Below are 18,911 nucleotides of genomic sequence, written 5' to 3' on the forward strand. Positions count from 1 at the left end.
ATATTTTGACCTTTATGCATGATCTGAAAAACTAACAATAATTAAAAAACCCCACACAATAATAAACATGAGTTCTCAAAGTTAATGTTGTGCTCCTTCATGATAATATGAGAAGATAAACAGGAAGATGAGTATATCTTCCAAAAATTACTAGTATAGTTTAAAAATAATACTGAATTTAAATGTCATAATTGGTGCTTAGCATCATAAGCATGACTTACTTTTCTAGAAACTGAGCAAAGGATATATCCAAGGCAAGATCAAATGTTCTGCCAAAGAAATCAAGTTCAGTTTCTAACCAGGTTTTCACATAAGATTAACAGGCATTGAGTTTACATTTTATTCACACAGCAATACATAAAAAAGAAATATCAAAAGCAGTATGAGTTCTAGAAGTTTTGTGCCTTAACACAGATCTTTGTTGACATGCTGAAGCAGCTGATGATTAGAATTATACAAAAAACAAAACATTGAAGTAAAAAACTTCATCGGAAAAGTTATTTTAAAAACCATTTAAAAAATGCTGCTTTCTAAGGAGCATATACTTTAAAAAAGCACACACTAAATACACAGAATGACTATGTAAGCCAACTATATACACTTGATGTATTCAGCTTCACTGTTAATACTTCCATTGAAACTTACCAATATCGATACTGCACTTTTCAAATGTAAATAATCCATCTATGACAGTTATGCTATTTTCCTTAGATTTCACCAGGAATTACATATACTAAAGCATTTTCAGCAGTAATGTACTAACTTGTAACAAGAACTGCACTGTATTTCATGTTCTACTCCAACTAATGGAACATACTTAGTAACTTAACAGTCAATACATTTAATTTCAATCTCCAAGACAAATTTAAGTAATAGACAATTAATGCTTTATTACCAGCCAAATTCAAGTTTTTAAAATAATGTTAAATATCCATCCCTTTAGCCAAGGAAGAGTTAATACTATTACTGAAGTTAGTGAGAAGTCAGCAATCCAAGAAATAAAGGTTCTCCCAAACACCTCACTTAAAAGCAAAGGATCCTGCGATTTATTTCATGGCATACATAGAAATGCAGATCTGAGCTCACAGGAACTCTCCTGACCCATCTTTTTCATAGAAACTTCCTCCTCCTGATTGTATTACCTGAATCAAGTATTGGAAGTGTTTCTGAGCAAATATAAAGATCCTTTTTAAACATTTATTGCCCACAGTATTTGTGTTCATAGCATCACTAACAAACCAGTTTAGAAGAGATATGCTGATGGTAACTGTTCTATGGACAGTTCTCTCTTTTGTCTCAAATGGCATTCCAGCTCATCTTTCCTCCTTGAAGCTAATCACTAATTTATAGGCAACAAGTATCTTAAAAAGCAAGTTCATAAATTACTGGAGTTTGGTGAAAGTATCAGTCATTCAGCAATAATTATCAAGGCTTGATCTTAGCTTATAAAAAGCTTTGAGCACACAATTATGTTTTATAAACTGAGTCCATAATTAGATACACATTAGAATATTCTTTGAACTTTGGCTGCAAATACGATACACACATCTCCTGAATACCTTTCTAGTGATGTTTTTGACTGTTCAGCTTATTAACCACTGCATGCAATTACTCTATTGATTTTCAAAGTGTAGCTGAAGGCTAAGTAAAATGATTTCACCATTTCCCTTTTGGCCTGCAACCAGTGAGGAAGGCAGCAATGTTCATAAGTATAGACAAAAAATACTCTAATTCTTCTTGCAGCAAAATAGTTACTAAAAATTATTTCTTTGGAGAAATGCAATAACCCTTGGCATGTTATGTACTGGACTGAATTAAGGAATTACACTGCATAAAAAAGACTAATATAGACTGTAAAAACAGACATAGTGCTAAAAAGCACCAAACCCCAAGTCCTGCATGTTACTTCAAAGCCATATTCATATGCATTAGGAGTTTACAAGACCGTATTTCTCTCCCTTCCCACTCCCTTCATCAGGATTTTAACTCTGTTCAGGATAACACCAAGTTATTTGCTGTCCTTTTCTTTGTTAAAAAAACAAAACAAACAAAAAAACAAAACAAACAAAACCAAAAGAAAACAAAAACCAAAACAAACCCAAACAGCCAAAAAACCATCAAAACCCTCAAAACGCATGCAGGAGCATTCCAGTCAAATTGATAATTAAGACAACAACTGTAACTTATTAAAACTGATTGCTTTCCAAGTCAGAGATCTACAGATCTTCACTGCATCAGACACAAACACAGATATTGATCCTTAAACATTTAAAGGAAACCATTGTTCCCCTCCCCATTCCTGGCATGTGATTGCATAATTTGTCATTGGTGGTCACAATCAACATAGGTTTTAGTATCAATTTGCAGTAAAAAGAAAGGAGCTGATAGCATATTCAGTATCCAAAAAAAATTTCAAACTCTTTTTAAGATGAACTGTGTTAATTTGTACCTACTGTCTTCATAACAAGCTAAAGCAGAAAAATATCTAATTGTTCAAAAGTGCTGAAACTGCAACTTGTAAGCAAAACAATTGTTATATAACAGACTGGTCAGTTATCAGCACTTATTAATTCCAGTTAATGCTTTTGTCCTAGTAACAGAAGATCTGTCTACATAAATGACAACTGCCTCTTTCCACAGAATTGTATTGGCTGGTAAACACAAGATTCAATGTGAAGCTTTTGCTGGGGGTGAGAAAGAAAAATTAAGAACAACAGTACAAACCTTCCACTTTGGAAGTGTGCAAATCAGGTACAAAGAAGTAACTGTTCACACTTTTGTTGGGATGCATATTCAGAAGCTCAAACAAGAATAAACATAAGCCATAAAAAGCCTGTTAGAACACTCATCTAGGGATGCATAAAAAAACCATGTATATATGACTTAAGCAATACAATTTTAGACATCCCCTGGGTTTTTGTATCTTTCCTAATTTCCTCTTCTGACCTGTCACCTATACCTTCAAAGTGCCTTTCAGTCTCATAAAAATTCTTGGACTTCAGAATCCTGCATTTCTGAGTCTACTATGTTCTGCTTAAACTTGGGTAGAATATTTGACCTTTAAGTCTGATACTTTAACAGCTAAGCATAGGCTCCTTCAGAATAAGCATATAGAAATTGTTTGGTCTATTGTGAACTGTCCAAGGGATTCCTTATTTATGTATTTTCACACTGCTGCAAGATCTATTTATTCAGTATTTTTACTTATGTGGCCTGCATGACTCACCAATTCCATGGTACCTAAGTCAACATTCAATGCATAGCCTTCACAACTAACACAACTTTCCACATATTGTTCCATATGGAGACAGGATACAAACCACTGCAGAGCTGTTCTCTTGGACTTTTAAAAAGCTTAGCTTATCTTCCATATGCCTTCCTGTTGAAATCAACATTAACTGAATTGGAAGACAAGAGCTAGGCTTGAAAAACAAGCATTTAGTAAAGACAAAACAGATACAAGAGGGAAAACTGAAGTTAGAATAAGGAGGGTGGAAAGAAAAGGAGCAGTACTAGAAGTATATATTTTCCTCACACCATTGAATTCTCTGCTTGTTATTCATAACCTATTCCTAACTTTGTGCTGTCATACTTAGTAAAGCATATGCTAGAGACCACAAACTCAGATAAAACAGGACATATTCATAGCAGGGATAAAATTAACTTTCAATTTAGGAAATGGAATGCATTAGTAAAACTTTCAGCAACAAAAATTTTAATCCAGTGTCTTATTAAAATCTTATTTTGATCACCTTGTCTCTACTTTTTGCAGCAGACACCAGTTACACAGCAGACAAATCAGCATGACAAGAACAGCCCAAACAGAAACAAATAAGGAAGTACTTAATTTTTTTATTTAGGCATAAAGAAGTCAAACATGACTCACATACTTAGGCAATTTCTTAAAGCCACCAGGAGTTTCAGAGCACAGAAGCCAACTGAATGAATAAAACTACAATAGGCCTGACAACAACAGCTCAGAAAGATTCTACTACATTTAGCAGTTCCAGATTCATGATCAATCTTATGAACTCCATTTACATTTCAGATGAAAATGGCTTCAGAATCAGTTATATCTGTATGTCCACAAAACAGAGAGATTTGAGAAATCTGGGATGTTCATTCAGCCAGCAAGTCATGGATTCCACCACAACGCCAGGTTTACAGGTTAGTTTTTTACTCCATGCTGTTCCTATGAACTATATAAAAAACTGATGCACAAATCAATAATATTTTTGAGCAATTCTTTGCCACATATTCTCAGAGTCTTTTGGATCAGACTGAGGAAATAAATTTTTCATCAGCCTCATGCACCTTATTGTACTCACTACTAAACAGCAGCTGCCACGCTGAAAGTTTATTTAGTACATTCATGGCATTTTAGTTAAGAATAACTCTGCCATGAATATAGAACCTGCTAGCAGCAAGTTACAATAGCAACTGTCTTGTTTCATAAAAGAAAGGTTTAGGTCATCATGTTCAAATTTACAAAATGTAAATTGAACACCAAGTTTAAGTAATACTAAGCAGTAAAATAAACTCTATCTTTAGCAATCACACTCCAACACACTCAACAGTAACCATGATGAAAATAATAGAAGGCCTAGAACACTCTAGATAAAGAAAAACCCACATAGAACAAGTACCGGCATAACACTGATGCGCTACAATGTAGAGATATCCAAGAGGCTCCACAGGGGATAAACTCAGTCCAGCGGCTCCCAGGCCAGTGCTAACTCTGATGTGCTCCTGGACAAACTACTGAGATAATACTCATGCTTACCTGTAAACCAGCAAGGTTTTCAGACTGTCACTTAAGAGCAAGAAAACTGTTTCCAAACCAGAGGCAATCCAATGTAGCCATAGTAATGAAGTACACTTCAGCATGCAACATAGTGATACAAGGTGCACTCCAGCATATCCATGGTATGGTTAATCTGTAACTCAAGTAATCCACCCATTTATAATGACCAGGTAAGTGTTTGTTTTCATTTAATTTGTTCCTGAAGAAGATATTTCAATAGACACTCAAAAGAATATAGATTAGCCCTCAAAAGTTAAAGCTATTTTTCCATTCTAATGATTCTTTTCCAAAGTATGTTTTAAGTCTTCTCTTTTTCACAACATTTAGACCTTAACTATATGCCTGACTGCTATCCCTTTTTCAAAAAGGTATTTCTAAACTGTGTTTTTTGTTTTAGTCTCTCCAGTTAGCTTTGCAGTACTCACATTTTCCTCATTTATCAAGACATGTATTCAAACAACATTATATCCCCAAACCTGCAAGACTGTAGTATCACAATTTTGTGAAGGATGCATAGGTAGTTGCTGGTTTTTGGCTGAGTTATTGAAGGTCTTCTAAGGATCTGATTTTGTTTATTTTGGTTGTTTGTTTTGTTATTTTAAAAAAGACTCCACACCAGAAATGCCTACTAGGCAAGCATAGCATACATATACTTTCTAAAAAACATTTGTTTCACAGCCTACTATCACTTCAGCCTCCCAGTCCTCTCAATAATAAAAATCTGGTGCTTCCAGTTTGGTTGACTGCCCTATCTTATAGTATTAGGTAAATTGATTCACCAAACATAACTATAAGCAGTGGTATGTTTTGGAAGCAACAATATAGGGGATGATTACAGCAGCTCAGTGAGGAATTCTCAGTTAAACTATGGGAGATGAAATTACTCTAGAACAAACGTCTACTGTAACCTCTTTCTTACAAATCCAAGTTTATCTTGCCAAAAAATTTGTGCCTAGTGACTGAACAAGAATTATACTTAGCCTGAGAAATCTACTGCTGACTGCAAACATTACATGTACATGTTGACAGAAGTCTTTTCAAGCAATTGTAAAAGCTTATCTCGTTCTACTGAGGAATGAGGATAAAGAAAAGGAAAAAGAGTAAACACCATTAATGTTAAATAGTTCTGCAGGTTTAATATACCATGCTCTTCTTCTAACTAGTACTTTTTAACACCCTGTTCACTCTGTCAAGGGAAACAGAATTCCCTAACCTGCATGAGTTTCTGCTTTCTGGTGGAATTTTAAAAATTTGAGTGGATGTATGTGGGAAGAGTGCAGAATTCCTACAATTCCTGCAGACACCTCCGAAGCCAACAAATGCTGTGTGTATTCAAAAGGAAGACACCAAAGAAAGATGCAGTAAAACTACTTTTTAATCTAGTAATCATAAAAAATACATTACACCATACTTAAATGCTAGCATAACACACTAACTACAGTAATTAAGTAGAAATTAACACCTACCATAAAGAAAACATTGACATGAGTACAAGTTGAGAGATGTAGAGACTAATAAAATGCTTCTTACAAAAATGAAAGCAGTTTTACAGGAATATTCAAACTATACAAATAATCTTTCACATTTTTATGAAGTAGAAGCCAACACCACCTTCCAAATGCAGAGACTTGCAGCACTAAGATCTCTTTGGCTAAGCAGCAAAGCAGTATCATCTGGCACTTCTATGTTTCATTGCCGCACTCCAGAACTACCCATTCTGTGAAAGATTCTTTCTGAAGAAAGTATCTTCAGGAGAATGCAAGATCTCTCTACATAGAAATAAATACAATGCAAATGGAGACTCTTCATTCTGCCTCTGTATTCTTTCTTACAAGAACTGTTTAAGTGGCAGAAACTTTCTCTACTTAAACAGGATAAACCATGTCATTGAAAAGAAAGTTTTTCACATTATACTTTAAGTTTCACCTGCTGTTGGAATAAAATCTGAGGGCAAATAAACTACCTTCTTCTTGGTACCTACTAACCAAATCTGAGATGACAAAAAGATATTCTAATGACTTCAAAGACACAACCTCCAGAGCTTATTGCACACAAACGAAGAAAAGCCATGATTGATAATCAGAGTTGAACTCTTATGACCTGACTGATTACATCAGTTTATACTCTTATTTTTAACCTGTCCATGGTCATCTAGTTAGCATTTCAAGCTCTGCCATTCAGATATGAAGCAAAATCAGAGGTCAAACCCTTTATGCTGTAATTGGCAGCACACATGATTATAGTTAAAAGCTGTTCTGTTTCCAGTGAATTAGTGGGGAAACAAAACTAGAACAAAAAAAAAAACAACCAACCAACCAAACAAAAAAAAACAACAAATGAGAAGCTGGAAATCAAAAGCTTCATGAAGACAGACAAGAAAAAATTTTATGAAGATGCAAACTGTAAGATATATAAGACTGTCTCCCACATTAAAAGGAGAGGAAATTTCTACTACTGCAAAGTTTATATAAAGTAAAATTCCTGAACATTATATCATACTCGAAACAGGAAAGCAGTGGGGAGCAGAAGCCATACAACTGATAAGGAAGACAGTCAAAAGAAAACAAGCAGCAGAAAAGATTTTCTGAGAACTGTAACTATCAAAGCACAGTTTGCCCTCACATATTTCATTCACTTAGGAATCAAGAATGTGAAGTTCCAACTGAGGCTTCTCATAGCATTAGAGGATTTAGAGAGTTCTCTCACTCCCTCAATGCACATTTCCTGTTGTGCAGTAAAACGTAAGCTCATTCTTGTACTCTTTTATTCCTTGAAGGTACCTCCCTCTACGTCATTTAGTTTCACAAAACCCACCAGCATCTGTCTGTACTCCTGTAAAACTTAACAAAAAATAGCAAAGAAAAATAACAAACCATTAGGAAGGAAGAAAGTCCATCAAAACTTGCTTATATAAGCTTTGTTTCCCCAGGAAACCAGGCTAAGGGTTTACTAGCCCACAATCCGTCAAGCAAACATAATGGACTGAAAACATGAGACTTCTTGTGTTACTGACAAGTAGGATGTTTAACAGCTGATGACAGAAAGCATATTTGCAAGTGGGGGAAAATAATGAACAATTTTTGCTCACAAATAAGCAGAAAATTCCAACGGTTTATTAATCTTCTACATTAGAAGTAGTTCTAAAATAGTAAGATTGTTCAAGGATTGTAGGCTTCTTTTACTGTAATCATCTAACCACAGACAGTATATCTCTTTTAAAGGTTTCTACCTCATCAGTGCAGTGAGATGATGCACTTCAGTCTCTTTACTATAGCATCATCCAAGCTGCCTCAAGCCTATTTCAATAGCAGATGGAACTAACTATTTGACTTTTTTTTGCTGCAGTGGATGGAGTGATCACATAAATCCATTTGCTACAGGAGTTTCAGTGCCATTCAGGAAGGGTGGAAATAAAAATAAAAAAAAAAAAAAGCTTTGTTAGTAGTATTGCAGTGATCTTGTAGATATAAACTGACTCTAGGTGGCTACTGCCAAAGTTTTTGCCTCGGCAATAGATACACAAGGATTCACTACTTGCTGGTGTGCAGAGAGCTCTCTATAGATATATATGGAGTTCCTGTAAAAGCTGTAGAAAGAAAAACTAAATCTATTGCTGAAACACTCTGGAGGCTCCCAAACCTGAGAAGAAATAAGACACATCAGCGTAGTATCCAACATAGACACAGGTACAGGACCATTAACAAACAGCTCAAGTGGGGTAATTACATTATTCCCATTTATTAACTGTAGCACTTTACAGACAGAGCATGTGAGTGCACAGCCACTTTGATGCGAAGTCCAGTAGCTCAGCTGAAGCTCTCAGAGAGGACTATTCAAGCTAAGCTGTTGGACTTTGTACTAAAGCAGCTGGAAGTACTTGCATGCATTTCTGTTTTCCAAGAGCACTACAAGTTTGCGTAACTTTCAACCAGTTGACAACTGGAGTAGGAAGAACTAAAATCATCACAGCAAGATATGTCAGCATGTGTCAAGCTCCCAAAGAAAATAATTAACTATTCAGAGATCTAAGTAGTTATAGCTAAATTACATGTAAACCTCTGCTCTGATGTAACAGTTTCTAGACAACATGTGAACACTAAGGATTCACTAAAGCAGAATCTTGCCCTTATGTATGGGCACTTTTCCCACAAACCTCATTGACAACTCAAGGCAAATGAGGACAGAATCCAGCCTCCAAATACTACAATGTACCTGAAGACCTTTCACCCATTACGCAGATGTCTACTCTTCCTGTAGCACTCACTCTAACTAGATATCAAAATACTTCACAGAAGGTTAATTCACTAAGCCTCAACACACCCAGTAGCTTAGCATCACCCTATTAAGGATGAGCCCTGAGGCATAAAGAGGAAGGATAACCAAACCAAGGCCACACATATGCATATACACACACGATTAGCGGGGCAGGAATAAGGATATTGGCTGTCAATCCAGAAAGTTTCACGTACTGACCTACAACAAACTTCACCAGCATGCACGAGGGTCGACTAGGGGGCAGAGGGGCAGGAGGGGTGTAGGGCTGCCGGTGAGAAAAGGAAGAAACCCAGGAAGCGAAAGGGCCTCGAGGGGGGGAGGGGAAGCGTGCCCTACCGCCTGGACCCTCACGGCCGCGGAAAGTTCCCAGAGTCTGTCCCCCGGCAGGTCGCGGTTCCCGCCACCCCCACAGCCCCACCCGGCCGAGCCCCGAACGCAGGGCCCTGAGGAGGGTTCCGGGCACATCCCTCCCTCCTCAGCTCACAGCGCCGCCTCGCCCATCCCAGGCCTTCGCCGCTTCCTACCTTGGCCACATAATCCTTCACCTCATCCAAGTCTCCATTTTTGAGGGCCCACATGAATTCCTTGTCAGACATCGCGGTCGCCTAGCACAGACGCGGGCAGGCGAGGCGGTGAGGGGCCGGCAGCACCTCCACGGAGCGAGGGGGCGGCACGGAGGGCAGGAGCCCCTCCCCCGGCTGGCGGCCGCTCTCTCGCTGCCTGCCGGCGGGCGGTTGGGCGGGGCGGCGGCAGTTAGGGCGGTTGTGGCTCGGGGACAGAGGGAAGCACAGGAGAAGCCGCCTGACTGAAGGGAAAAGCGGTTTACTTGCGCGCAGCGCTTCCGCTTCCGGTTTCCATTCAGCTCCCCTCCCCCGCCCACCGAGATCCCCTACCCACCCCACCGAGACACCCACGCGGGACCGGGGGGCGCGGGGCGCATGCGCCTCCCGCGGATTGCCGCCGAATTAACTTTGCGCATGCGCATGCCGAAAGCGTCCCTCCGTTCCCGGAGATACCGCGGGCGGGGAGAAGCGGCGCGGCGCATGCGCTCTAAATTCCCGCGGCCTCGCCCAGCCGGCGGCCCCGCCCCCGGCTGCCCGAGGGTTGCCATGGTGACGCGGCCTGCGGCGGGCCCCGACAACCGTCTCGCCGCTGAGCCTGCCCTGGGAAACTCGGCCTGGGGCAGCCCTGCGCTTACCTCACCCAGTGCCAGGGACCCTGCGGAAGATGTGCGTGGGGCGTTGCGTCTCTGTCCGGGACGCTGCAGCGTGCCCGGGGCGCAACAGGCCGCGTTGGGCTCCGGGAGACGGCGGGTTGCTGGCTCCTGCATCTCAACCGGCTGAGGAACTGCGTGTTTAAGTAGCTGTTCCCACTGAGCTGTTCTACAAAACCCGAGGCACCGAACATGCTGTGAATAATTATCATAATGCTTCCAAAACATGAGCGGGGAGACATAAAAGGAAGTGCGTGATAATTAATTAATGCGTTGGCACTTGAATTGCATCTGGTTTTTGAAACCACATGCTTTGCTTATGGAACGAGCAGCCTGTTGTGTGAATCATGCTTGACTGTTGAACAGGCAGCCGCTCTTCCTAACCCCCTGTGGCAAGCAGCATCCTGAGCAGCCTTGGAGCTGGAGCTGCTCTCTGGGACTGGACCCAGCCTGGCAAAGGAATGAAAACGTACAGATGCTGTTTAAGGGCAGCAATGCTCTTATTAATGAGAAGCCAGGGGCATTCCACCCTATAACAGAAGAAGATTTGTGGCATCATACAGCTCATGATTTTTCTCTGTTTTCTTTGTCTTTCTAAATGATTCAAGTGTTGCATTTATGTAGGGCTTTACAGATTCTTGTCAAGGATTGCATGGTATTTAAAGGAAATAGCTAGAATGTTCATTTCCAAGAAATAAAAGTCTGTACCCTTTCAAGCTGGATCAATTATTAATTTCATTTATAAAATGAGAGGTTTTAGAACACGTGATTTTGTCCTTGTTCTTTCTAATGCTGTTAAAGAAAAAAGAAAAAACTGTGAAAGGCAAACTGTCAAGTGTCCTTGCATTGTTTCATAAATGCTCCCACTACATGCATAAATACAACATTTTCAGTGCTTATTTTTCAGTCTACAGAAATGGTAAACAAGTTTGTATTTTTTAATGAACTAAATCCATTTTTTTTTCTTTTTTAGGAAGACTAAATAATTCTGAGTTAATAAGTCTGGTGAAAATGTATTTAAAATTCTGGATACTTACTCAGATATTTGAATTTGCATCAAGGAAACAAGCTGTGACTGCATTTTTAAAAATGTTGCTGGACACTTTTCTTGCCATATTTGTAGTCACTAGCCTGTGAATTCTAATCTTTCAATTTTAGGAATGATTTGCCTTTGTTATCCTTACTCCTAGCTCATCACTGAAGCAAAAGAAAAAAAAACACAAAAACTTTCAAGCTTCCCTGTTCTTCTACAAGTTCTGTTACCTAAAGTACATGGTTTACTCGGATATTTCTCCCCTTCTATCTGATACATGCCTTTTCTGGAGGTACATTTATCTGTGAGCTTCAAGCCCTGATTCTAAATGGCTTCTGTCTGCTTAGTGATGAATTGTGGATCTCTCAGGATGCATCCAGATATAAAAATCCATACTTAATACCATTGTCTCACAGTGGGATGCTCTCATATATGCCTTAAAAGAGGCATGAGCTGTTTTACCCCTCTTCTTTTTACTTCTTTTGAGTTTAGTTCCTGCTCCTAGAAGTCTGTCTGCATGTAAGGACTTAGACATATTATCAGGAAAAAAAAAAAAAAAAAAAAAAAAAAGTGAAAGAAATACAGTTAATAAATGTTTAGCAAAGGAATTTCTGAAATAGTTATTTTTTTTTTTCTTTTGAAAGTACTATAAAGTTACAAATACTTGAAAAAAAATGCAGTACTAAACATACAAAGTCTGTGAGACCCGGGTTTGATTGTAATGCTTAAAATCAGAACTGCTTTTACGCTTCTCTATGCTTACCTTATCTTTCTTGTAAGCAGTAGTAGAATCACTTTCCATTTGTCCTTTCTTTAACCATACTACCCAAAGATCTAGGACAGCTGCAAATTTGTTGTTTAGAGAATAAGTTTTTTGTTGAGAGGGAGTCATAACCATGAGCTGTAGAGTTTACGTTGACTTCTCAGATATAAGTCTTCACTGGTGACATTCTCCACTTCAGCATTTTAGTCACATCAGTAAAAGTTTCAACACAACACGGAAGTCACACTCCAGAAGATTTAAATGAGACCTCTAAACAAAGTGCTATTTGTATTTTGATAAAGATAAGATCCAAATGTATTGTTGTTCAGCCTGGAGAAGAGAAGGCTCCGGGGAGACCTTATTGCAGCCTTTCAGTGTGTAAAAGGAGCCTATCACAAAGATGGGGACAGACTTTTTGACAGGGCCTGTTGTGACAGGACAAGGGGTAATGGTTTTAAACTAAAAGAGAGGAGATTCAGGCCAGACATAAGGAAGAGGTTTTTTACACTGAGGGTGGTGAAACACTGGCCCAGGTTGCCCAGAGAGGTGGTAGATGCCCCATCCCTGGAGACATTCAAGGCCAGGCTGGATGGGGCTCTGAGCAACCTGGTCTAGTTGAAGATGTCCCTACTCATGGCAGGGGGTTGGACTGGATGACCTTTGAAGGTCCCTTCTAACCCAAACTATTCTGTGATTCTGTGATTATCTCAGTCAGCATAGCATACCTTTCTTTGTATGTTCTCAATGAATCTGTGCCTCATTTTCTGGTTAAAAACTGGTTATTTCTATTCTGCATCCTCCAGAAAATTTGAGAAGCAGCATGAGATGCATTTCCCCATGAATAGCTGGAGGAGCCAGGGAATGATAATGAGTTAAGGTGTGGGAAGACTGCTAGATCAATGAACTGTGCTTTCTCCAGCCCAGTTATTCCCATTGAGACGAAATTCATCTATCTACTTACTGGTTAAACCCTGTTTTGACCACCTACATCACTGCTGAACTGTCCCATAGATGCATCCTCCTCTGCTGACCAGAGATTCACTTCCACAAGTGAATCTCACATACCGAAAACAAACATATTTTTTTGCATATATCTTCATATATTTCCCCACATACTTTTGCATATAAATGTAGTTTTGCATTTATCTGTTTCAACAAATAAATTGTAATTCATTGTTCTGTTCCGTTATACAATGTTACTATTATATAATGCATATGCTTATATAAATCATAAATGCAGCACACAAATAATCTAGAATACAAGATGATCCAATGAATTTAGCCATCCAAAATTAAAAAGAAAAAGAACAACATAAAAAACCAAGAAAGATACTTGAATACATACTGATACCCTTGCAGGTTTTATTTAAAAACGCATGTTTGATCTTGTATATACTAAATTCCCCTTGTGTAATGCCTAGCAATTCATACACAACAGCTGTTAGTTCAACAACAATAGCCAAGCAGTAATATTATATAAAATATCACCATACAGATTGCAGTCTATTGAGAAGAAAATAATAAAGTTAACAGAAAATAGCGGGCTGGATGAAGTTACGGAATTGAGATCTAGGAACGACAGGTGAAAACTATACAGTTGATTTGCTTTCTGTTTGTTATTTGGTCACAGTTATATCATTTGATGCAATTTGTCTGCTGTGGAGATTGCCAGAGAAGAAATGCTAGTCTTTTACTCTCACTTTTGAATCTAGTAATGAATTTACTTCATTTTAGCCATAGAAGTTTTGGGTTTTGGTCCATGCATCTCAAACTTTATCGTACAGGATATGAAAGACAAGTAGACAAGTATCTTCTCTCTCTGAGTTCTTTCTTTAGCTGTGTGAATCTTTAGTGAAATAGTTTAGTATTTGTTGAGATTACTGCAAATAAATTTCTTCCTAACCTTTAGAAAATCTGTGTAAATATTTGAAAAGTATATACATATATATATATATATATATGTATGTGTGTATATATATATATATATAGGGCCAAGTTTTGCTTTGCCTGTGATACGAAGCATCTGAAGGAAGAGGGAGTGGAAAGGAAAAGGAAATAAGAGTTATTTTTTCCCCCCTGCGGTCAAGCGGGATTGCAGCCAGGGAAACCAAACAACTGTTGGCTGTATTTATTGTGGTAGTTGAAACAGCAGGGGAAGCAGACAGGTCAGACATACAGTTCCAGTTCTTTGGTACTTGTTCATGAATGCCAGTGAGGCTGGACCTTGGAGAATAAGGCAGTAACTTGAGTGCCAGCCTTTGGTAGCCAGGAAGGACTGTGGAAATGCATCTTCCCATGGAGTGGAACTGCCCCTTCTTTGGACACTGCTTAGCAAACATGATCTAGAAGTCAGTTACTAAACAAGAGTTTGGCTCCGAAGACTGAAGCAAGGAGTGTATCAGTGCTGACAAATACTCTCAGCAAGATCAGTAGGTGCATAATGGTTTGGGGGTTTGACCCATAAATAACCAGGCTGGGCTTATTTATTAACACAGAGTACAAATCTCCTTTTGGCTTAGGCCTTCTCTCTTTCAGTGTTGTTTGTAGATGCCAGTAGGTTTTTATAGTTTTCTTTGTTTATTTCACATTTAAATACTGTACATTCTCCTATTTACAAAAGTATGGGTATAAGTCATTATTACTGTCTGCATGTCTAAACCAAACTAATATATTTGTGCCTTTACCCTTTACCTTTTAGCTATAACCTTATTTCTCTTTTCAGGAGCAGTTCACAGGAAATTCAAGTTCAAGAAATTCTCTCTTGATAATCTCAGTTATTTCTCTAAATTAAAATAATAAAATTATACAAACACAGAATAATCTAGCTTGTAAGAAATCACTGGAGGTCACCTGATCTAATCCCTGCTCAAAGCAGGGCTAATTTAGATGAGATGGCTCAGGTACTTTTCCAGTCAAGTTCTGAGTACCTCAAAGTGCGAGGAAACCACAACTTTTCCTGGCAGTTTGTTCCTATCTTTGACTGTTTTCACCAAACAAACAAACAAAAAATCCTTATATCTAATAAAAATTTCCCTGTTGTAACTTTATATTTGTCACCTCTTATCCTCTACCTGCCTCTTCAAGGAGAGCTTGGCTCTGTCTTTTCTCTATATTCCCATGGGGTAGCTGAAGACAGTAGTAAGATCACCCTCCCCCACCTTAACCATGTCATCTCAGAACAGAACAAGCCAATTTCCTTCAGCTTTTTGTTGTATGTTGTGTGCTTAAGTTGGCTTATCTTCTTGGTCTTCTTCCAATGGACTCCCTCCAGTATGTCAATGTCTCTTTTAGCCTGGGGAGCCCAGACTGGAAGCAGTACTCCATCTGCAGCCCCACAAGTGATGACTACAAAGGCTGTCACTTATTACTGTTTATTCCTTAGAAGACTGAAATTACTTTCAAGCAAACTGTTGCAATGAAGGGTTAAACACCCGAGAGCTTATGCTGGCATGAGTGACAGCAGAGTCTCTCTTCCAAAGCAAGGGACTGTTCAGTATAGCTGAGTATCACAATCAGGAGAACTTAGCCCAAAGCTTTGCTGATGGTGAAAGAGTCTGAATAGGTTACAGTTTGCTTTTCACAACAGTATGGGCTTTGCAGTGCTGACAAAGGTGAAATCTTTTGCTAGTAAGCAAATGGGAATTGGGAGCATTAGGCACTGATAAAAACAAAGCGGAAACATAAGCAACATCTCTTTTTTTCACAGTATTCATTGTTAAAGCAATAAACAACTGGCTACTGAGAGTCATACCAATGTGATTTTCTAGTTAAATGAAAATAAATAATTATTGAACTTGCTCAGCTGCATAGAGATAATTATAAATTCTAGTACTGTAGGTAAAATTGTAGCGTTTTAGAAAAAGTTGGAAAACTGAATTTTCCCAGCTTTATGGGAAGAATTGCAGATAGCGAAATTCTGCCTTTTGTAGAAATTATAGCCATTGAGAAAAAGAATGACATCTACTTCTGCATTATTACCCTAATTCAGAGGTGATGTCTGTAAAAGTTACAGTTTAGAAAGTGAGGGTAAGTTGTTATAATTTATATGTTGGGTGAATGAATGACTGGAGTGGTTGGGTAATATGAGAAGTAGAACAAACAAATGAAATGTTTAAAAGTTTCAAGATAATCCAGAATAAAACATTTTATACTTCAAACTTTCTTTGCTGCCGCTTGTATTTCCATCCAGATCAGTGCCTCGAGTTAACATGCATATAAATGCAATCTTCCAGTTTTTTATTTGGAGAGTAGTCATAGGTCTACTTTTAGTAGGAAACAGCTCTGTCTGGAAAACCTAAAAAGATGATGCTGAACACTTTGAGTTTCTACAAATACAGTAGAGACAGTTGCCACTGGAGCTGCTACTTGATAGATCTGCAATTTTCCATTCATGGACTGTGTACTTCAGCAGGTGTTACCATTTCCTTACCTCTACTAAGACGGGAATTTCCTGGGACCCCCTTTTTTCATGGTGGCAAGATCTTGCAACCAGGAGAGACATTGACTACTGGCTTCCAAATCTTGTTAATTTTGGAACTGTCTTGTGTTTTTTTTTTTTTTTGTGTGTGTGCTCTAAGCACTTTCTGAAGCCCTCCACTTTCAAACCAAATCAGAAAATGAACAACCTTAGTTCATCATCCCAAGTTACAAAATGAAACTTAAACACAAGCATTGATATCACCCACATTAAAAAGCTGAAATACACCATATTTCTGGCCTTTGAATGTTTTATGGAACAGTATTTATGGACCTAGCTGCAAACACTAGAAGCAAATGCAACTGCCTGAGTACTGTACACAGATTTTATGGTGTATATGATCTGTGTGTTTGCCGTAAGCTATAATTGCTCTAAGAAGCACGTAGCTTGTAATTATGGAGTATGAAATAAATCTTCAATCAAAACCACAGTTTTCATGTTTAGAATGTCCAGATTAATAATACTGATTATATACAGGGAATTTATTGATTGAACATTCAAAAACATCGATGAAAAGTGTGTTAGTATTCCATTCAGTACCATAATAAAATCTGGTCCTTTGGTTCCACCCTGAGATGTACCATTTCAGACCAGTATGGTCCTGGCTTTGTGCAGATTGTTTGCTGTTACACTGCTTGTCCTGTGAGCATCAGAGGATCAGTGGAAGTCGTTCAATATAATATAGCAAAACTCAGCCAGTTATGTAATACTAGTGGCTGATTTAAACACTCTAGTATTTTGAAGAATATTTTGTATATTGTAATGTGTTTAATAAACTGAGTCTCTGCTTATAAATCAAAGGGCAAGGACAATAACTTCCTTTTTTTTTTCTCGGGTTTTGAAGTTTTCACTAGTGATGTTTAACAAACAGCAAGCAATAACAGCAACAGTCATGGTGCCACAGGGAGACACCATAGTCCATACCATCATTTCCTGTGCCCTCATTTTCCCATCCATAATCCAATATTTTTCTACAGTTGTGAAGAGCCTTCAGAATCTCAAATGAAGGATGCTATAAGAGTGAAAAAATATTATATGGTTGGTGGGGTTGTTCCTGACAATCATATGCCAAGATGCAGGATAGATAAGTGTAAGGAATCGGTTATGACTGTTACGACTCATCTTTGAAGAAAAAAAAAAGAAAGAAAGAGCTAGAATACTTTGTTGAGGGGCAGATTTCTTCACAGAAGTGGAACATGTCCTGCTTTTGCAGGCTGTTTGTGTCAAAAAATAAATATGTTTGGCAACAGATGTAAGAAAAGCCTAAACTGCAGTACAGACACTTGTTCCTGGTATGGCACTGAAAAATTTTGGTTTTGTACAGTAACAAAAACGTTATTCGTTCACAATAATGATAAATGTTCTTGCATAATTTATATTTCAATCATGTCTCCAGTTGTGACTTTCTTGTAAAAACATGGATAGGGTATGTCAACTAAAAATGCTGCACCTGAGATCTCTTTGTGGTGTTTTTCAGATACCCGTGTGACATGGTGTTCAGTTTTACTCAGCAACCTTTTCCTTAGTTTGAAGAAACAACTTTTTTTCTTTCTTTTTTTTTTTTTTTTTAGCTTTGTCCTTTTTATTCTTGATTTCTTTCTTTCTTTCACATAATCACGGAATGGTTGGTATTGGAAGGGACCTCTGGACATCGTCTAGTCCAACCCAATCCATACTTTTTCTTTCTCTTGTCCATTTGCTATTTAGTACATGGAGCATCTCTTCATATTAACAGAGGCAGAACTGTGGTAATGCTCTTAGCATAATCTATTTATGTAACCATTTGGCCTGGGTTCTTCTTCTTTTGCAAGAGGGAATAGCTTTCTTGAATGGGTATATATCTCTTCTTGGTAAATGGATTATGTGGATTATGAAACATTTTGCTCTCAGTTTGGCGAGGATCTCCAGTACAGTACAGTCTGGAGCAGTGCTGTCTTGCAATGCTGCCCCTTCCATCCTTCTCCCTTATGAGGAAAGGCTGAGGGAGCTGGGTCTCTTTAGTCTGGAGAAGAGGAGACTGAGGGGTGACCTTATTGATGTTTATAAATATATAAAGGGTGAGTGCCACGAGGATGGAGCCAGGCTCTTCTCGGTGGCAAACAATGATAGGACAAGGGGTAATGGGATCAAGCTGGAACACAAGAGGTTCCACTTAAATTTGAGAAAAAACTTCTTCTCAGTGAGGGTGACAGAGCACTGGAACAGGCTGCCCAGGGAGGTTGTGGAGTCTCCTTCTCTGGAGACATTCAAAACCCGCCTGGACATGTTCCTGTGTGACCTCACCTGGGCGTTTCTGCTCCAGCAGGGGGATTGGACTAGATAATCTTGTGAGGTCCCTTCCAATCC

General features: G+C 38.6%; 1 protein-coding gene across 1 annotated transcript in view; it reads right to left on the reverse strand.

Annotated features, from left to right (window-relative positions):
• Positions 1-9,952, reverse strand: part of MTPN (myotrophin) — a 41,427-nt gene extending 31,475 nt beyond the window's left edge. The window contains exon 1 of the mRNA XM_082042983.1: positions 9,604-9,952. Coding sequence (XP_081899109.1) covers positions 9,604-9,675 — 72 coding nt within the window. The 5' untranslated portion in view covers positions 9,676-9,952. The remainder of the gene's footprint in view (positions 1-9,603) is intronic.
• Positions 9,953-18,911: the final 8,959 nt, after the last annotated feature.

The sequence above is a fragment of the Streptopelia decaocto genome (assembly GCF_964273445.1).
Source record: "Streptopelia decaocto genome assembly, chromosome: 1".
NCBI classification, from domain to species: Eukaryota; Metazoa; Chordata; class Aves; order Columbiformes; family Columbidae; genus Streptopelia; species Streptopelia decaocto.